Below are 22,620 nucleotides of genomic sequence, written 5' to 3' on the forward strand. Positions count from 1 at the left end.
CGGCAAATATCAAACAATTCCCCTACTTTGAGCTCCATTTCCATTTTTTTTTAAAGTAAAATCAATCAAAATCACCTCGATTTCTATTATATGTTTTCCATTCTATCATATGAGACCAAGAAAACGAGAATACAATCATAAATACTATACGAAAAGAGACCACAAATTCGGCATTTTAATTAAAAAAAAAACGGTCGGAGTTGTTTTTTTTTCTCATTATGCACTGCGTGCTCCAGGATTTTTTTTATATGGTGCACACTGACCACACATGTGGGCCTACCAGCTTTCTCCTTCTTGATTTGAAGCCGCTAGAATTTATGAGTATATATACGTCAAACACTGTACCTCGTAAGACGTATGTATATGACCGCGACAGTCAAAGGGTTAACATTTATATCTTAATCCCATCAATCACAGCTGCCTTACCCCTTTTCATTCTACCCATTGCCTCACAAACTTCCCCCACACTCAAAACTGGCTTTTCCTCATTCCTGCAAGATGTTATTCCTCCTTGCCCTATACTGTACACAAAATCACCGCTTCCCTGTCTTCATCAACATTTAACAATTTCTCAAAATATTCCCTCTATCTTCTCAATACTTCTAACTCTCCATTTAATAACTCTACCTTTTTATTTTTAACTATCAAATCCATTCATCCCCGAGGCTTCCTCAGCTTATTAATCTCACCCCTAAACTTTTTCTTATTTTCAATAAAATCTCACCCACTCTCTCATTTGCTCTCTTTTTACATTGCTTCACCACTCTCATAACCTCTCTTTTCCTCTCCATATACTCCTCCCTCCTTGCATCACTTCTATTTTGTAAAAACCTCTCATACGCTAACCTTTTCTCCCTTACTACTCTTTACATCATCATTCCACCAATCACTCTTCTTCCCTCCTGCGCCCAGTTTCCTGTAACAACAAACTTCTGCTGAACACTCTAACACTACATTCTTAAACCTATCACATACATCTTCGACCCCATTCCCTATACTCTCACTAGCCCATCTATCCTCCAGTAGTTGTTTATATCTCACTCTAACTACCTCCTTCCTCAGTTCATAAACCCTCACCTCACTTTCTAACTTGTTGCTTCTATTTTCCTGAAGAACATAAGAACATAAGAAAGAAGGAACACCGCAACAGGCCTACTGACCCATGCAGAGCAGGTCCATGTCCCCCCCCTGGATTAGACCAATGACCCACCCCCTGGATTATCCCAATGACCCACCCAGTCTGGTCCTCCACTCAAGGATGGAGCACTGCACCAGACCCAGCAGCACAAGCTAGTCATGTCCAACTCACACCCACTCATGTATTTATCTAACCTATTTTTAAAACTACACAACGTTTTAGCCTCAATAACTGTACTCGGGAGTTTGTTCCACTCATCCACAACTCTATTACCAAACCAGTGCTTTCCTATATCCTTCCTGAATCTGAATTTTTCCAACTTGAAACCACTGCTGCGAGTCCTATCTTGGCTGGAAATTTTCAGCAGGCTATTTACATCCCCTTTATTTATTCCTATTTTCCATTTATACACCTCGATCATACCCCCCCCCTAATTCTACGCCTTTCGAGAGAGTGCAGATTCAGGGCCCTCAGTCTATCCTCATAGGGAAGATTTCTGATACATGGGATCATCTTTGTCATCCTCCTTTGTACGTTTTCCAGAGCATTTATATCCATTCTGTAATACGGTGACCAGAACTGAGCAGCATAGTCTAAATGAGGCCTAACCAAGGATATATAGAGTTGAAGAACAACCTGAGGACTTCTATTATTTATACTTCTAGATATGAAGCAAAGAATTCTGTTAGCTTTATTGTGAACACTAATGCACTGTTGTCTTGGTTTTAGGTTACTGCTAACCAGAACTCCTAAATCCTTTTCGCAATCAGTAGTATTAAGATCTACATTATTTAGTTTATATGTGGCATGGTTATTTACCTGTCCAACAATTAGAACTTTGCATTTGTCAACATTAAACTGCATCTGCCACTTCTCCGACCATTGCGTCAGTCTATTCAAATCATCTTGGAGTGCTCTAATGTCCTCATTAGAATGAATTGGACAACCTATTTTGGTGTCATCAGCAAATTTGCTTATGTCGCTATTTATTTATTTTTTTTTATTTATTTCCAATTTGTGCACACATACAGAGGTACAAAAAAAATACAGATAAGAGCAGTATGCCAAAGCCACTTATACTATGCATAGCATTACGGGCTGGCTTAAAATTAACTTAAGATTAACTAAGCAATGATTATTATTATTATTATAATCAAAAAGAAGCGCTAAGCCACAAGGACTATACAGCGCTGCTACTAAGCAATGATGAAATCAGTGATAAAACATTAATGTAAACAGATAACTATAAAGCACAAGTGAGTATTACAAAGACAGGTCATATGGTTGCATTCAGTTAGGTAGTGATTCTGTTAGGTAGTGTATTTAAAAAATAATAAAGTTAGATTGGGTTTTAGGTTTAACATTTATGTGATATAATTGTGAGAAACATTTAAGATATACAATTTATAATGTTCAGTTATTCAGTATTTATTTGGTTTTGGGTGAGTAAGTAATCTTTGAGAAGAGACTTGAATTTATAAACAGGTTGTGTTTCTTTTATATTTACAGGTAATGAATTCCAGATTTTAGGGCCTTTTATGTGCATTGAGTTTTTGCATAGTGTGAGATGGACACGAGGAACATCAAAGAGTGATCTGTGCCTTGTGTTATGGTCATGTGTTCTGTTGAGGTTGGCAAGGAGATGTTTGAGGGGAGGGTTAATATCAGAGTTAAGTGTTCTATGTATGTAATAGGTGCAGTAATAAGTATGGATGTTTTGTATGGTGAGTAGGTTTAGTGTATTGAATATTGGTGGAGTGTGCTGCCTGTAGTGAGAATTTGTTATCATTCTAACTGCAGCCTTTTGTTGGGTAATTAGTGGTCTGAGATGGTTAATTGTTGTTGAGCCCCATGCACAAATTCCATAGGTGAGATAGGGGTAAATAAGAGAGTGATATAGGGCCAGGAGGGCTGACTGTGGAACATAGTACCGTATCTTCGATAGTATGCCTACAGTCTTGGAAATTTTCTTAGAAATTTGATGTATATGTGTATGAAATTTGAGTCTATTATCAAGGTGGATTCCTAAGAATTTTCCCTCTGTTAGTTTTGTGATAGGTGATCCATTTATCATTATGTTAAGAGGGACATCTGTAGCTCTGTTACCAAACTGAATGAAGTAGGTTTTGTCAATGTTTAGTGTAAGTTTGTTAGTCCTCATCCAGGTAGATATTTTCTGTAATTCGGTATTTACAGTATTGGCTAGCGTGACTGGGCTCGGGTGAGAGAAGACGTATGTAGTGTCATCTGCAAATAGTGTGGGTTTGAGTAATTGCGAAGCATTTGGAAGGTCATTTATGTATAGGAGAAAGAGAAGAGGGCCAAGGACACTTCCCTGTGGGACACCAACTGTAATTGGTTGTGCAGAAGAGTTTGCCCCATTTGCGTACACATATTGGCTTCTGTTGCTGAGGTAAGACTTGAGGTAGTTGAGGGAGTGCCCTCTTATACCATAGTGTGACAATTTTACGTGGAGCAAGTCATGGTCAACTGTATCAAAAGCTTTACGTAAGTCAATGAAGATCCCCAGTGGGACTTCTTTTTTCTCTATTGCAGTGTATATATGTTCTAGCATGTGTATAATAGCATCATTAGTATTTTTATTAGGCCTGAATCCAAATTGGCAGGGGTTGAGTATGTTTTGGGAGATAAGGTAGGAGTAGATTCGTTTATGAATTAATTTTTCGAAGATTTTTGAGAGAGTGTGTAAGTTGGATATTGGCCTATAGTTATTCAACTCTGTTTGGTCTCCTCCTTTGTGGATCGGGGTGACCCTTGCTATTTTGAGTACTGTAGGGAAGGTGGAGGATTCAATGGATTTGTTAAAGAGTGTTGCAATGATTGGTGATAGCACTTGTGACACTTTTTTGTATATAAGGGGTGGTAAGGTATTTAAATCTCCTGCCTTGTTTTTTAGTGCGTTGATAATAAGGGAGACTTCGTATGGGTTAGTCGGAGCTAGGAACAGTGTGTTCGGGTAGTTGCCGGTGAGGTAGTCATTTGGTGGGGTATCTGAGCTTGGGATTTTATTGGCAAGGTTTTGTCCTATAGTGGAGAAGAAATCATTGAGTCTGTTTGCTGTTTCTGTTGGTGGGAGTTGGGGTTCATCTGTTTTTGCTAATTTTATTTCGCTATTTCGTGATATCTTTTTTGTTCCCAGAATTTCTGATAGGGTTTTCCAGGTCTTTTTTATATCACCTCGTAAGTTGGATAATCTGTTCTCATAATACAATTTTTTTGCCTCATCTATGTCGTTTATGTAAATTGTGAACAACAACGGGCCCAACACTGACCCCTGAGGAACACTGCTTGTGACGTGCCCCCATTCTGATTTCTCCCCATTTATGCAAACTCTCTGCTGTCTATTTGTCAGCCATGCCTCTACCCAGGAAAAAATTTCTCCTCCTATTCCGTGTGCCCTAAGTTTCCTCAATAGCCTCTGGTGTGGAACTCTATCGAAAGCCTTACTGAAGTCCATATACACAATATCATATTCATTACCATGATCTACCTCCTCAAACACCTTAGTGAAAAAAGTTAGTAAATTTGTAAGACAGGAACGCCCCTTTGTAAAACCGTGTTGAGAATCATTAATCAATCTGTGCCTGTCAAGATGGCTACGAATTGCTTTGGCAATTATTGATTCCATAAATTTTCCCACTATGGAGGTAAGACTTATTGGTCTATAGTTCGAAGCCAAGGACCTGTCACCTGCCTTGTAAATAGGTATTACATTTGCCATTTTCCACTTATCAGGCACTTTGCCAGTTTGTAGTGATATGTTAAAAAGATTAGCCAAAGGTATGCTAAGTTCCTCTTTACATTCCTTTAACACCCTTGCAAACAGTTCATCAGGACCTGGGGATTTGTTGGGTTTTAGTTCCTCTATTTGTCTGAGGACCATATCACTAGTTACCGCAATCGTACATAGTTTATTATCATCCTGTTCTACGTAATCTATTATTTCAGGAATATCGCTAGTATTTTCCTGGGTGAAAACTGAGAGGAAGTAGGTATTTAGAATTTCACACATATCCTTATCACTGTCAGTGATCTGACCAGAGTTACTCTTAAGTGGGCCAATCTTGTCCCTAATCTTACTTCTGTATACCTGAAAGAACCATTTTGGGTTAGTCTTTGAATCCCTTGTGACCTTAGCCTCATAATCCCTTTTTGCTTTTCTTATTCCTTTTTTTTAATTTCTCTCTTTAATTGAATATATTGATTTCTTAACTGCCCATCCCCTCTTTTGATACACCTACATATGCCTCTCTTTTGACCACTGAGATGTTTTAATCTATTGTTCATCCATTTGGGATCATTTTTGTTAGAACTAATTTCCCTACTCGGAACAAAAGTTGTCTGGGCAGCTAGAACTATGCTCTGAAAAACTTCATATTGGCAACCAAGATCACCTACCTGACCCATAGTCAGGACATCCCAATTTAGCCCACCCAAGTAATTTTTCAGTCCCATGAAGTCGGCCAAGTGAAAATCTGGGACAGAGATTTGATTGCAGTTATCTGGGTAATTCCATGATATATTGAAACTAAGTGATTTGTGATCACTTTCCTCAAGCTCATCAGTAACCTCAAGATTTTTAATTAGTGAATCTTTGCTAGCAAGAACCAAGTCAAGCAGATTGTTTCCCCTAGTTGGTTCTGTCACAGTCTGTTCTAAAAAGCAATCCTGAACCGTATCAAGAAAGTCACTAGACTCAAGATTTCCTGTCATATTGTTCCAATCAATTTGTCTTAAGTTAAAATCTCCCATTATCACATCTAGATGCCTTATGAATTTCGTCCCGTAACAGCTTACTGCACTCCCTATCAAGGTTTGGGGGCCTATAAATCACACCCAAAATCAATTTGTCACGTCCCTCGAGACACTGTAGCCAAACAGATTCTGTGTTCGATGTTTCTAATCTTATATCATGTCTAAGACAACAATTTAAATTTTCTCTGACATACATCGCCACACCACCACCCTTCCTGTTGACCCTATCAGTGTGGAATAGTTTATAACCCTGTATGTTGCATTCAGAAGGCATTTCTCTATCTTTCAGGTTGAACCAGGTCTTTGTTACACCAATAATATCTATATTACCTACACTTGCAAGTAATTTCAGCTCATCTATCTTACTTCTTAGACTCCTACTATGTATTTGTATAGTAAACCTTAAGGGAGCTAGTCACTCGTTACCCTCTACTATCTCTCTTTGTTTGTTGATCAATTGATTTGCCATTACTAGCAACTTTATTTTGGATATTGTCTTTTAAACATATCCCTGAGGTATCTCGGTAATAACTGCTGTTTTTAACCCTAATGCTGCAGCCTGATTGTTTCCCACAAACACCCATACATCTATAATCTATCAGTTTAAATTCCTAGACAAGTCATCAATTACCCTCTCAATTGAATTGGCTAATGCAACCACTCCATCCCCAGAGAGATGAACCCATCCCTTGCATACATATCACGTTTGCCAAACAATAGGTCCCAGTTATCAATGAATGGGATTACAAGTTCCTTGCAGTACCTGTCTAGCCAGCAATTTATACCAATTGCCCTAGACATCCATTCATTGCCCACTCCCTTTCTAGGCAAGATGCTACATATGACTGGGATCCCTCCCTTAGACCTAACTACTTCTATGGCTGACCTGTACTTATCCAGCAGCTCCTCTCTCCTGCCTTTCCCAATGTCATTACCCCCAGCACTAAGACAGATAATGGGCTTGTTCCCATTACCTGCCATAATATTATCCAACCTGCTGACTATGTCGCCAACACCAGCTCCAGGAAGACACACTCTCTGTCTGACCTTTCTGTCTGTTACAAAATGCACGGTCCATATATCTTACCTGAGAATTGCCTACTATTAAAATATTCTTACCTTGATTAGCAGGGGAATCAGTGGTACCTTCAATCTCACTAACCACTGAAGTACACTTGTCTTGGAGAACAGAGAATTGATTTCCTACCTTCACATCTTCTCTATTAACTCTCATCTTCCTTCTTCCTGAACTGTGAACCACTTGCCACTTAAAGCGGCTGCCACTATCACTGCTGGTGACCATTCCTACCTTACCAGCTAAATCCTTCTCATGCTCGCTCCCAAACTCATCTATGCGAAGCTTCAGCTTCCTATTTTCCTCCTGAAGAAGTAGAATCTCCTTCTTCAACACTTGAACCTGGGATTCTAAAGCACTACAACAAGCCATGGTGCTTGTTAACAGTCCACGCTAACTCCCAAGAGCTTAGGCAGGTATGACCGCACGTGACCACTGACCTCAGCGTATCCCATCAACCTTTTACTCTCACTGTAGCTACAACTAAAAAGTGATCTGATATATATGTGGCCCCTCTATAACCATTTACATCCTGAAGTCTACCCAACAGTCACAGAGATGTTAGGAAGTACTTCTACAGTCACAGTGGTCAGGAAGTGGAATAGTCTGGAAAGTGATGTAGTGGAGGCAGGATCTATATATAGCTTTCAGATGAGGTATGATAGAGCTCACGGAGCAGGGAGCAAGTGACCTAGTAGCGACCAGAAAAGAGGCGGGGCCAGGAGCTATCAATCGATCCCTGCAACCACAATTAGGTAAGTACACACACACAAACTACAACTGGAAGTTAAAAATTCAGACAAATCATAGGGATGTTAGGAAGTCTTTCTTCAGCATTAAAGTTGTTAGGAAGTGGAACAATCCTAACAGTGGAAGAGAAAGGACCTATACATAGATTTAAGAAGAGGTACAACAAGGCTCTTTCAGCAGTGAGAGAGAGGAGCAGTACATAGCAAAGTGCTACTGTAGTCCACAGTCATGTAACCTTCATACCAGCAGTGTTACAGTAGTAACTCACCTGATCATTAGTCCAATAGTCCACTGCCATGGAACCTTCATACTTGCCCACTCGTAGTCCAGTATGAGTTTCTATGGACAATGCTTGCTGGTAGACTAGAGGTACAGTGTTGACCACAAACACTGTACGCTTGCTACCACCTGACAGTGATCCACGGATCTAGAAAATAAAACAAGCTAACTTGTAACACTCAAGTACAACCAACAAACAATAGTTCTGGTACAGATATTATAACTTATAGCACACAAATACAACAACTGTTCTGGTACAGATATTCACATGATAGTTATCATGAATATAGTAGTTACCGTGAAGGTAGTTACCAAGATGGTGGTTATCATGAATATAGTGGCTACCATGAAGGTAATTACCATGATGGAGGTATCATGAATATAGTGGCTACCAAGAAGGTAGTTACCATGATGGTAGATATCATGAATATAGTGCCTACCATGAATGTAATTACCATGAAGGTAGCTATCATGAATATAGCAGCTACCATGAAGGTAGCTGCGATATTCAAATAGTTTTTCCTTGACAAAAATTAAATATTAAAATTCACCCTTACTAGTTTACACAAAATAATTATACACAGATTTTGCAAAAACATTTGGCAAATGTGATCATGAAGTGATCACACACAAAATGAGGGCCATATGCATTACGGAGAAGGGAGACATATGGATTTTCGGGTTCCTAACACACGGAACAGAAAACACTGCTGAAACAAGTGTAGAAGTCTTCAAGAGGAAATTGGACAAGTATCTTCATCAGGTACCAGATCAACCAGGCTGTGATAGATATGTGGGACAGTGGGACTCCAGCAACAATAGTTTGGTTGACCAGGCAAGCACCATATGTGCCTGACCCATGGCTGGGCTCTGGGAGTAGAAAGACTCTTGAAACTCATCAAAGGTATGGTAAAGGTACCATGAATCTATATCTACCACCACCACCACCACTGCTACCTCTACAACCACTACCATAAATTCCACCACCAGGAGTAGAAAGACTCTTGAAACTCATCAAAGTTCAAAGGCAAAAGGTGCCAGGTCAACCAGACTGTGATGGATATGTTGGGCAGTGGCCTCCAGCAGCAAGAGCTTGGTTGCCAAGGCTAACACCAGACATGTCTGGCCCATGGCCGGGCTCTGGGAGTAGACTCTCAGATTTCATCAAAGGTATATCAAAGGTATCAAAGGTGTTCTTGTGCCTCCTACCGTAATACAAGTGTCGCTCGTGTAATAGTAGTGTTCCTCCTGTAATATAAATGTCCCACCTGTCATATAAGTGCCTAGTAATTTTTTCATGAAATACAGGAGGGCACTGCTTATATAGCAGGTTAGGTTCTAGGCTACTGTTGTAAAGTAAAAGTCACCATAGCACGATTTTACCCACTTTGAGTCCTATTTTAGGCCAATTACTTTGCTCCAGTCAATCAAATTCTTAGCTATTTCACTAGTGTGCCTGCTATTTTATTGACTGAGAACAAGAAACTGCCATATCAACTATTTCAACTACCAAATTAGAAATTGGTAACTTGGCCAATTTCAGACAAATTTCAAAATATTCGTTTCAAAATAGAGTCCAGAATAAACAATGCAGGTATTCCTGTCACTAAAATAACATTTGCTCTGTTCATTGGTTATGTTTTCAAGCTTTACACATGAATTCTATATTGATTTTTTATTCACAAAATGATTTTTTATTCACACCAAAAATAGAAGATTTACTGTTATTTAACCCTTGATTTTCTCAATAAGAAATGTAAAAAAAAAAAAAAAAAAGAGAGCTACGTTCGGAGCGCTTCGCGAGCAAACATAGATCTATGTTTGGACAGTTTAAGGGTTAATATTGTAATAATTGTATAAATATCAATACATTCGTGAACGCATGTTAGACCCACCAGTTAATGTGTATTGGATGCGTGTATTACGCTACTTTCTGCTCAGTTTCAAACTATTTTCAGTCATAAACTCAACTGAAATGATCTCTGTTTCTGTAACATATCTTACATTCTATCAAATGAGACCAAGAAACCATAAATACAATCACTAAACCATACAAAACTACACCGCAAAGTCGCTGTTTTAAACCAAAAACATGGTCAAAATTTTTTCCTCATTATGCACTGAGCGCTGCAGGATTTTTTTTATATGGTGCACACTTACCACATACAGGGATTTGTAATGTCACCATGGTTGTTTAATATATTTATAGATGGGGTTGTAAAAGAAGCAAATGCTAGGGTGTTCGGGAGAGGGGTGGGATTAAATTTTGGGGAATCAAATACAAAATGGGAGTTGCTTTTTGCTGATGATACTGTGCTCATGAGAGATTCTAAAAACAAATTGCAAAGGTTAGTGGATGAGTTTGGGAGTGTGTGTAAAGGTAGAAAGTTGAAAGTGAACATAGAAAAAGAGTAAAGTGATGAGGGTATCAAATGAGTTAGATAAAGAGAAATTGGATATCAAATTGGGGAGAAGGAATATGGAAGAAGTGAATGTTTTCAGATACTTGGGAGTTGACATGTCGGTGGATGGATTTATGAAGGATGAGGTTAATCATGGAACTGATGAGGGAAAAAAGGTGAGTGGTGCATTGAGGTATATGTGGAGACAAAAAACGTTATCTATGGAGGCAAAGAAGGGAATTAATGAAAGTATAGTAGTACCAACACTCTTATATGGGTGTGAAGCTTGGGTTGTGAATGCAGCAGCGAGGAGGCGGTTGGAGGCAGTGGAGATGTCCTGTCTAAGGGCAATGTGTGGTGCAAATATTATGCAGAAAATTCGGAGTGTGGAAATTAGGAGAAGAGGGGCTGAAGAGGGGTTGTGAGGTGCTTTGGTCATTTAGAGAGAATGGATCAAAGTAGAATGACATGGAGAGCGTATAAATCTGTAGGGGAAGGAAGGTGGGGTAGGGGTCGTCCTCAAAAAGGTTGGAGGGAGAGGGTAAAGGAGGTTTTGTGGGTGAGGGGCTTGGACTTCCAGCAAGCGTGCGTGAGCGTGTTAGATAGGACCTGACGATCTGTTGGAGTGTGAGCAAGGTAATATTTAGTGAAGGGATTCAGGGAAACCAGTTATTTTTATATAGCCAGACTTGAGTCCTGGAAATGGGAAGTACAATGCCTGCACTCTAAAGGAGGGGTTCGGGACATTAGCGGTTTGGAGGGATATGTTGTGTATCTTTATACGTATATGCTTCTAAACTGTTGTGTTCTGAGCACCTCTGCAAAAACAGTGATTGTGTGAGTGAGGTGAAAGTGTTGAATGATGATGAAAGTATATTCTTTTAGGGGATTTTCTTTCTTTTTTGGGTCACCCTGCCTCGGTGGGAGACAGCCGACTTGTTAAAAAAAAAAAAAAAAAACTTACCACATAGACCCATTCTTTCATATCTAGGTCCAAATTTACCACTCACAGCTTATCTGAGTGAGCTGAGCTCATCACATAGTACAAGTTGACCATCACTAATCCGGCATCATAGGACCTGTTGGGTGCCGGATTAGTGATTAGGTTAGAATACACTTAACCCAAAGGTGATATTTAGACATCGGAGATTTCACCCACTTTACGCCCTATTTCTGGCTCATTCCATTGTTCCAGTCTACCCAACTGAAAATGCTCATTTACCTATTTTAAATGTCCAATAGAGGTCAGAAATCAGTAATTTGGCCAACTTTCAAAATAGGGTTTAGAATAAACAATGCAGTCATTCCTGGCACTAAAATAACATTTTCTCCGTTCATCGGTCATGTCTCCAGGCCCCTCTTATATTATACTTGTTTTCCATTTTGAATATTTATTCACACAAAAAATAGAAGATTTACTGTTATTGTAATACAGTGGTACTCAAGTTTCGAACAGCTCCCAACTCGAACAATTATGTAATCTATTTTTGTAAGTCTTTTGTAAGTGTACTTTTGGAGGTCTGAAATGGACTAATCTAATGTACATTATTCCTTATGGGAACAAATTCATTCAGTATCAGCACTCGAACAGCCTTCTGGAATGAATTAAGTTCATAACTCGAGGTACCACTGTGTACTTGTATAAATACTCGACCAGCAAGTTGTACATATATTGGATGGTGACGCTATTTGTTTACTCTTGAACAATGGCAAAAATCAAACATTTCTACTCCTTCGAGCTCAATTTTAAGGTACTTTCCATCGTGAAACCAATCAAAATCATATCCATTTCTATATCTTCCATTCTATCAAATGAGACCAAAAAGACGAGAACACACCCATAAAAACCATACAGAAATACACTGCAATCACTGTTTTACCCCAAAAACACTGTCACAGTTTTTTCTCATTATGCACTGCTTGCTGCAGGATTTTTTTTATATAGTGCACACTTACCACACAGACCTATTCTCTCATATGTAAGCCCAAATTTACCAGTCACAGCTTATTTGAATGAACTGAGCTCATGGTGACCGACAGTGGCTTCAAAGCCACCTTATCTTTCATGGACAATGTAGTGTGTATGTGCTTTACACAACGAGAAGCATATTTTTTATTCATTGGAACCATGGCTAGAGCTAAAAGTGAGCAGGTTATAACAATAAATAGAGAAAAAGAAATTGGAATAACTTATGCAGCAAGTAGCACCATCAAACAGTAGTGGCAGGTTGGTGTGGCGACCCCGGAAATTTGAAATTCTGCTTCCCGACATTAGTGCCAGATTACTAATGGAACCAGATTACTGATTGCCGAAGTAGTGATGGCGGACCTGTACCATGGCTGACTGAACAATGGCATGGACCCTTTCGGGGTTCACGCTGTTGTTCAATCAGCTTGTTTCTATCATATTTCTAAGTATGTTTGTCCAAAAATGTAATTTTTTTTTGTTCTTGCTGTCATCAGGAGGAAAAGTAGATAATTAGTTAACATCACACTTACCTTTATTGAAGACATGGTGATGTATGGAAGACGGGAGGAGGGGAGAGGATGGAGGAGTTTACAATTGTTTGGAAGGGGAATCCCCTTCCATAAAGACTTCAGGTACCAAGTCCTTATCCTGGGTTACTTCCCTCCTTTGTTTTTTAATGCCACTAGGACCAGCTTGAGAGTCACTGGTTCCCTGTCACTCAAAAAAGTGTTCCAGAAAGGTCTGTTTCTGGCATATGTTAGGAATTTTATTGGGAGACAGGACAAGATAGTCCTTAAATATGACATTAATATCAGCTCTACGTTTTTTTTTTTCAACAAACCGGGTTATTAGCCCCTTGCTCCTGGCATTTTAGTCGCCTCTTACAACATGCATGGCTTACGGAGGAAGAATTCTGATCCACTTCCCCATGGAGATGAGAGGAAATAAACAAGAACTAGAAAGAAAATAGAAGAAAACCCAGAGGGGTGTGTATAAATATGCTTGTACATGTACAGTGGAACCTCAAAAATCAAACTGCTCCCAACTCAACCAATTATGTAAGTGTATTTTCGTAAGTGCTTTTATAAGTGTATTTTTGAGGGGCTTAAATGGTCTAATCTAATTTACATTATTCCTGATGGGAATAAATTCGTTCGGTAGTGGCACTCAAACAGCCTTCTGGACCTAAGAAAGTTCGATATTTGAGGTTCCACTGTATATGTAGTGTGACCTAAGTGTGAGAAGTAGCAAGACGTACCTGAAATCTTGCATATTTATGAGACAGAAAAAAAGACACCAGCAATCCTACCACCATGCAAAACATTTACAGGTTTCCGTTTTACACTCACTTGGCAGGACGGTAGTACCTCCCTGGGCGGTTGCTGTCTACCAACCTACTACCTAGAACGGCTTATTTATCTAGCACAATTCATCTAATATGACATAATAAACAATATTAATAACATAGAAACATGATATATACTCTAGAATGAATAAAATATGGCATTAAGAATGTCAAGAGTGGTGGTGTGTTGTTTGTTGTTGGGTGTATAAGGGCCACTGAAAGACAAGTCTTACATAGTGGTGGTGAAGGCGGCAGCAGAGGCAGCGGTGTTAGTCAGTAGCCCTATATACTTCCAACAACAATGGAGGAGTCGGTTTTGTGCTGTCCTTTTTCTATCGATTAATCACTTAACTTACTTGCTACACTGTTAATGCTACACTTTATCGCTGGCTGGAGCTATAGCCTTTATAGACTCCTACTGCTTTAGTATCATACATATTCAAGAATCACTTTAAAAGGCACATTCTCCCCTCTCTCTCAGTCCTTTACCAAAGGGCTGGCTGGCACTAGAAGCTTTCTTTGGGCCCATGGTGGCTTATTTAGTAGTTACAAGTACTAAAAAGAATGGAATAATACAAAATGTATCGTTTGAATGCGTGGGATCATCCTTACTGGCTGGTAAACAATGGCACACTGGACCGCTCAGGCCTCAACACAAATGACTTAAACCGAGTTCCATGACATTCGAGCCAATATTTTGACGCAAAAACGTTACTTATTCTGAATATTACTTATTCCAATGACATCTTAATCTGGGGGTCCATTGTATGTATAACCCAGAAATAAGTTATTGGCATTATTTTCCCTCTCATGCACAGAGTATTTATAGGAGCATCATGATTTTTTTCACACGTTATTGAGGAATGATGGTTCTATTGAATTAGCATAGAAAGTTTGTGATATATTTTACCATTTTGTTTTTATTGAATTTTTTCTCCCAAAAAGAGTCCTTAAAAAACACATTTCAATATTTTGCATAATGCAATCTATTGACATTTCACTCAAACGTCTGCATAATTAGATTACCTAACTTGTTATCTCTCATCTGATGTCAACTAGAACATTGTAAGTCTTATCAATTTTGTAGTGAACGGATAGTTTTACGCCCTATAAAATAGGGCACTATATTTTTTTCGAATTGTAAGGAAAACAGTCGCAAACAAAACACAGTGTCTAGGTTTCAAATGCTGCTTAATTCACAGTAAAAATTCCATTGAAATTGGACCAAAATAAAAAAATAATTATACTTGTCGGTCCCTTAAGGTTGTCATAACAATAACAGAACATTAAGGTTGTCATAACAATAGAATCAATATTACCTGTTCAGCGAGTTCCTTGATAAGAAGAACAGATATGAAGGTCTTGCCAGAACCTGTACCAAGAACAAGAATGGAGTTTTGTTTCTTGGCTTGTTCAAACAGTTCCAGCTGGTAGGCTCGGGCAATAAACTCACAACCACCTGCCTGAAACATTAATAATTACCTCATAATATTATTCAAATAGTTACAGCTGGTATCAATCAATCAAATTCCACATGATAAATGGTTTGTTCAACATTGGAGAACAATAAACCTCTCACATGGAAAGCCTTTTAAATTTGGCAGAACATTTCAGGCAAGCTTATACCTAACTTACCTCTATACCATTTTACACAAATGTTTACAAGACAATACATTATAAGTTCGATAAAACAAACTGGGGATGGGTCCAATTTACCAAAAACTCCATTATATTGAAGGTTTCAATTAAGTGGACATAGTATACTTAATCAATCAACTTCTACACATGGACAAAGGTCCAATAAAATAAGATTCTGTCTGCTGTATTGCTGACACCACTGCCACACATACAAAGATAAAACTACTGCAAGAATGCATCTTTTTTTCATCACAGGGTTTGACTAGGTTAGGTTTAACCTTTTCAGGGTCCAGAGGCCAAATTTCCAAGTGTGCCCCAGGGTCAAAGAATTTTCAACAAAAAATTTTGCTATTTTTTTCTTATGAAATGGTAGAGAATCTTTTTCTGAATGTAATAAAACAAAAAGTATGATATTTGATGGAAAATTGACAAAATTATGCTCTCGCGAATTTTGATGTGTCAGCGATATTTACGAATTGGCGATTTTGCCGACTTCGACTCCCATTTTAGGCCAATTACATTATTCCAGTCGACTAAATTCTAAGCTATTTCACTATTATTACTTCTATTCTATCGATTGAGCACAAGAAATTGCTCGGTCAACTGTTTCAACTACAAAATAAAGTGATCGGAAATTGGTAATTTGGCCAATTTAACACAAAGTTCAAAATATTCCAATTTCAAAATAGGGTCCAGAATAAACAATGCAGGCATTCCTGGCACTAAACTAACATTTCCTCTGTTCATTAGTTATATTTTCAGGCTTTACAAATGAATTCCATTTTGATTTTTTATTCACAATGAATTTTTATTCAAACCAAAAAATAGGAGATTTACTGTTATGCAATATTGTAATAATTGTATAAATATTATCACCACATTTCTAAATGTATATTAGACCTGCCAGTTGGCGTATATTAGACGTGTGAGGTCGCTTGTTTACTCTTGAACATCAGCAAAAATTTAACATTTCCGCTACTTTGAGCTCAGTTTCAAGCCATTTCCAGTACTAAAACCAATCAACATCATTTCTATTTCTGTAATATATCTTCCATTCTATCAAATGAGACCAAGAAATTGCAAATACAATAATAAAAAACATACAAAAAAACACTCCAAAGTCGCTGTTTTTAATCGAAAATCACGGTCACAGTTTTTTCTCATTACACTGTGTGCTGCAGGATTTGTTTTATGTGGTGCACACATACCACATAGATGTATTCTCTCATATCTAGGCCAAAATTTACCACTCACAGCTTATCAGAGTGAGCTGCTCATGGTGTAGATCTACGGTTTGGACCCTCAACGTAAAGCCATAGAACTACGGCATGGACCATGAAAGGGTTAAGGTTCCTAACTTTATTTACAAGCTAAGTGCTGTTACCTACAATAGCACATTTGAAAGACTTTTCATTGTTAGGAGTTAAACAAATAGGGAACAGGATGAAGTTGGAGCCATCTATGGGCCACCAATTTCATGTGGTCAACTGACTTTATTTCGGAGATCTCATTATGCTGTACAAACATGTTCCAGACTCGAGTCATCCTAGGAAGGGTACAGTGTAGTTGTTGTTTGCTGTCCGTCTTGTTGTGTAGAAGCTCACTCTTGCTGCCCTTGGAGTGGAGCCAAGTGTGGTACATTGACTACTGGCCTTGTATATAACAGTAAGGCCACGCACATCCCTCCTGTGTTGAAGGCTCTGCTGAAATGACAGATCTATCCAGGCTGGGTCTAGGCAAGAGAGGAGTTATCTTGCTCTGTTCTCTATTCTGTCAAGAAGTCACAGATGAGATGGAGGGCAGACATTCCAAGAAAGTGGAGCATACCCAAGATATGAATGTACTTGTGCCTCACACAGAATCTTGCAACCTCTACTTTCGAGCAGATGCGAGATTTGTCTAAGTGCTGTAAACTTCCTGGCCATTTTGCAAGATTTACAACATGGTTCTTCATGGTCAGTTCGGAGTCAAATTTCACCCAAGGACATCAACCTCATCCCTGAATACCAATACACTTCATTATTACCATTGTTCCAGCATTACCATCATGGAGCTTAGAGACCATCATCATATGTGTTTTCTCGGAGGAAATGTGACCTGCCATTGTTTTTCTGAGGCTAATATAGCTGTAAGCTGGTAAATGACATAACTTAGAGCAATTGCCACTTCCTCGTTTAGATAAGTAAATGTCAGTCATCTGCATATGTCTGGGATATTGGGGCGAGATGAAGGAGGTCATTAAAGTAGATACAGTGGACCCCCGCATAGCGACCTTAATCCGTGGAAGAGGGCTGGCTGTTATGCGAAATGTTCGGTATGCGAATGAATTTTCCCCATAAGAAATAATGGAAATCAAATTAATCCGTGCAAGACACCCAAAAGTATGAAAAAAAAAAATTTTACCACATGAAATGTTAATTTTAATACACACAAACTGAAAAAGGCATGCACAATTACATGACACTTACTTTTATTGAAGATCTGGTGATGATTGATGGGATGGGAGGAGGGGAGAGAGAGTGTTAGTGTTTAGAAGGGGAATCCCCTTCCATTAAGACTTGAGGTGTCGAGTCCTTTTCTGGGGTTACTTCCCTTCTTCTTTTAATGCCACTAGGACCAGCTTCAGAGTCACTGGACTTCTTTCGCACAACATATCTGTCCATAGTGGCCTGTACCTCTCGTTCCTTTATGACTTCCCTAAAGTGTTTCACAACATTGTCAGTGTACAGGTTGCCAACACGGCTTGCAATAGCTGTGTGAGGGTGATTTTCATCAAAAAAGGTTTGCACTTCAAGCCATTTTGCACACATTTCCTTAATCTTTGTAGTAGGCAATTCCTTCAATTTCTCTCTCCCCTCCTTTGAACCAGTTTCCTCAGGTCTGGCCTCTTGCTCTTGAAGTTGATCTATCAGCTCATCAGTGGTTAGTTCTTCATTGTCGTCCTCCACCAACTCTTCCACATCCTCCCCACTAACCTCCAACCCCAAGGACTTCCCCAATGCCACAATTGATTCCTCAACTGGCATACTCCTCTCAGGGTTAGCCTCAAACCCTTCAAAATCCCTTTTGTCTACACATTCTGGCCACAGTTTCTTCCAAGCAGAGTTCAAGGTCTTCTTAGTCACTCCCTCCCAAGCCTTACCTATAAGGTTTATACAATTGAGGATATTAAAGTGATCTCTCCAAAACTCTCTTAGAGTCAGTTGAGTTTCTGAGGTCACTACAAAGCACCTTTCAAACAGAGCTTTTGTGTACAGTTTTTTGAAGTTTGCAATAACCTGCTGGTCCATGGGCTGCAGGAGAGGAGTGGTATTAGGAGGCAAAAACTTCACCTTAATGAAGCTCATGTCCCCATGAAGTCGCTCTGCCACGTCTGTAGGATGACCAGGGGCATTGTCTAACACCAGGAGGCACTTAAGTTCTAATTTCTTTTCAGTTAGGTAATCTTTCACATTGGGGGCAAATGCATGGTGTAACCAGTTATAGAAAAAGTCCCTAGTGACCCATGCCTTACTGTTTGCCCTCCACAGCACACACAAATTCTCCTTGAGGACATTCTTTTGCCTGAACGCTCTGGGAGTTTCAGAGTGATACACTAATAAAGGCTTAACTTTGCAATCACCACTAGCATTGGAACACATCAACAAAGTAAGCCTGTCTTTCATAGGCTTATGTCCTGGGAGTGCCTTTTCCTCCTGAGTAATGTAGGTCCTGCTTGGCATTTTCTTCCAAAACAGGCCTCTTTCATCACAATTAAACACTTGTTCAGGTTTCAGTCCTTCAGTTTCTATGTACTCCTTGAATTCCTGCACATATTTTTCAGCCGCTTTGTGGTCCGAACTGGCAGCCTCACCATGCCTTATCACACTATGTATGCCACTACGCTTCTTAAATCTCTCAAACCAACCTTTGCTGGCCTTAAATTCACTCACATCATCACTAGTTGCAGGCCTTTTTTTAATTAAATCGTCATGCAACTTCCTAGCCTTTTCGCTTATGATCGCTTGAGAAACGCTATCTCCTGCTAGCTGTTTTTCATTTATCCACACCAATAAGAGTCTCTCAACATCTTCCATCACTTGCGATCTCTGTTTCGAAAACACAGTTAAACCTTTGGCAAGAACAGCTTCCTTGATTGCCTTTCTGTTGCCCACAATAGTAGAGATGGTTGATTTGGGTTTCTTGTACAACCTGACCAGGTCGGTGATACGCACTCCACTTTCATACTTATCAATGATCTCTTTCTTCATCTCTATTGGAATTCTAACCCTTATTGCTGTAGGGTTGGAACTAGAAGCTTTCTTGGGGCCCATGGTCACTTATTTTCCAGATAAAGCACCGAAAACACTGTAATAATACGAAATATTCCGATTGTATGCTTGAATGTTACCGCGGAGGCTGGCTGGTAAACAATGCCACCGGCGGAACATATGAGGCTGGCTCAGGCCGCACATTGGACGCGTCTCGGACGAAGGGCGCTGAGCGGGTTTTTGGGCGGTATGCGAGGCAAAATTTTAGCGATCAAAGCGTCCGGTATGCGGATTGTCCGTTATGCAAGGCGTCCGGTATGCGGGGGTCCACTGTATTCCATAACAATGGCCAAAGCACACTTACCTATGGAACACTTGCACCAATAGTGTCTTGTTGACTCTGTCCCATTCAGAACTATGCTTAGAGATCTACCTTGAAGGTAATCACTGAGGAGGCATAGTGCAGAACTGATGACTCCTAGTGCTTGCAGTTTTGCCAACAGTCCCTGGTGCCATACTCAGTTGAAACAACAAGCAATGTTCAGTGCTACTACACAGCTGACCCTGGCTTCATCCAGTGACTGGTGCCACTTAGTGGAGAGGCTTAACCCTTTCAGGGTCCAGAGGCTAAATTTCAAAGTGTTTATCTGGAGAGAGAGAGTTCCGGGGGTCAACGCCCCCGCGGCCCGGTCTGTGACCAGGCCTCCTTAGGTCAGTGTCCCAGGATGCGACCCACACCAGTCGACTAACACCCAGGTACCCATTTTACTGATGGGGAACATAGACAACAGGTGGAAAGAAACACGTCCAATGTTTCTACTCTGGCTGGGAATCGAACCCAGGCCCTCACCGTGTGAAGCGAGAGCGTTAACCACCAGAGAATCTTTTTCTGAAGGCAATAAAACAAAAAGTATGAAATTTGATGGAAAACTGCCAAAATTATGCCCTCGTGAATTTTGACGTGTCAGCGATATTTACGCATCGGCGATTTTGCCAAATTTGACTCCCATTTTAGGCAAATTACATTATGCCAGTCAACCAAATTCTTAGCTATTTCACTAGTATTACTTCTATTCTATTGATTAAGCACAAGAAATCGCCAAGTCAACTGTCTCAACTACAAAATAAAGTGATCGGAAATTGGTAATTTGGCCAATTTAGTGCAAAGTTCAACATATTCCAATTTCAAAACAGGGTCCAGAATAAACAATGCAGGCATTCCTGGCACTAAACTAACATTTCCTCTTCTTATTAGTTATGTTTTCAGACTTTACAAATGAATTCCAATTTTATTTTTTATTCACATAATGAAATTTTTATTCAAACCAAAAAAAAAAAGATTTACTGTTATGCAATACTGTAATAATTGTATAAATAATATCACCACATTTGTGAACATATATTAGACCCACCAGCTGGTGTGTATTAGATGTGTGAGGTCATCATCTCTATTTCTGTAATATATCTTCCATTCTATCAAATGAGACCAAGAAATCACAAATACAACTATAAAAAACATATGAAAAAACATTGCAAAGTTGATGTTTTAATCCAAAATTACAGTCTCAGTTTTTTTTCTCATTACACTGTGTGCTGCAGGATTTGTTTTATACGGTGCACACATACCACATAGATGTATTCTCTCATATCTAGGCCCAAATTTACCGCTCACAGCTTATCAGAGTGAGCTGAGCTCATGGCGTAGATCTATGGTTTGGACCCTCAACGTAAAGCCATAGATCTATGGCATAGACCCTGAAAGGGTCATAAGACATAAACAAGGTTTTCCAGTGGGCAGTGGAGAACAACATGACGTTCAATGGCGATAAGTTCCAGCTGCTTAGGTATGGAAAGAAGGAAGAACTCAAAAGGAGCACTATATACAAAACTCAAGAGGGTCACCAAATAGAACGCAAGGAACACGTAAAAGACCTAGGAATAATTATGTCAGCCGACCTTTCTTTTAAAGACCATAACAAGACAAAGATCACGACAGCCAAGATGATGACGGGGTGGGTATTGAGAACTTTCAAAACAAGGGAAATAATGCCGATGGTGACACTCTTCAAATCGCTAGTGCTCCCTCACTTAGAATATTGCTCAGTGCTGACGGCTCCGTTCAGGGCAGGAGAAATATCAGAGCTGGAACAAATACAGAGATCGTTTATGGCTCACACTGAGCCAGTGAAGTACCTAACTACTGGGAACGCCTGCAAGTCTTAAACATGTACTCACTGGAGCGGAGGAGAGAGAGGTACATGATAATATATACCTGGAAGGTACTCGAAGGATTGGTCCCAAATCTGCACACTGCCATAACATACTGGAGTGAGAGATATGGGAGGAAGTGTAAAATAAACCCAGTGAGGAGCAGGGGTGTGGTGGGGACAATAAGGGAACACATATCAACATCCGGGGTTCCAGAATTTTCAACATCTTACCAGAAGATATCAGAAACACTGCTGGAACAAGTGTTGAAGCCTTCAAGAGGAAACTAAACAAGTATCATAACCAGGTACCAAATCAACCAGGCTGTGATGGATATGTGGAGCAGCAGGCCTCCAGCAGCAACAGCCTGGTTGACCAGGCAAGCACCAGACAATCCTGGCCCATGGCCAGGCTCAGAGAGTAGATATGCTCTCGAAATTCTTCAAAGGTATATCGAAGGTAAGGTAAGGGTTAACAGCAGATCAGCAGCAGAGTAACCTCTTCTGAAGCCATATTGATGATCACAAAGAAATGAGTGGTAGTCGAAAAACTCTTACTGAATGAACTGACTGACTTACTGAATGACTTGACTGACTTACTGAACAACTTGACTGACTTACTGAATCACTTGACTGACTTACTGAACGACCTGACTGAATTACCTAATGACTTGACTGACTTACTGAATCACTTGACTGACTTATTGAATCACTTGACTGACTGAATGACGAAGTTAAACACTCCAGTACAACCATCAACTTCAGTACCAGAACCTCTACCATCCACCTCA

At 39.6% G+C, this 22,620-nt stretch overlaps 1 protein-coding gene across 1 annotated transcript in view; it reads right to left on the reverse strand.

Annotated features, from left to right (window-relative positions):
- Window positions 1–886: 886 nt before the first annotated feature.
- Window positions 887–22,620, reverse strand: part of LOC128685669 (endoribonuclease Dicer-like) — a 117,123-nt gene continuing 95,389 nt past the window's right edge. Inside the window, exons 3-5 of the mRNA XM_070094412.1 lie at window positions 15,054–15,197; window positions 8,008–8,166; window positions 887–916 (exon numbers count right to left, since the gene is read on the reverse strand). Coding sequence (XP_069950513.1) covers window positions 887–916; window positions 8,008–8,166; window positions 15,054–15,197 — 333 coding nt within the window. The remainder of the gene's footprint in view (window positions 917–8,007; window positions 8,167–15,053; window positions 15,198–22,620) is intronic.

This window comes from Cherax quadricarinatus, chromosome 46 (genome assembly GCF_038502225.1).
Source record: "Cherax quadricarinatus isolate ZL_2023a chromosome 46, ASM3850222v1, whole genome shotgun sequence".
NCBI classification, from domain to species: domain Eukaryota; kingdom Metazoa; phylum Arthropoda; class Malacostraca; order Decapoda; family Parastacidae; genus Cherax; species Cherax quadricarinatus.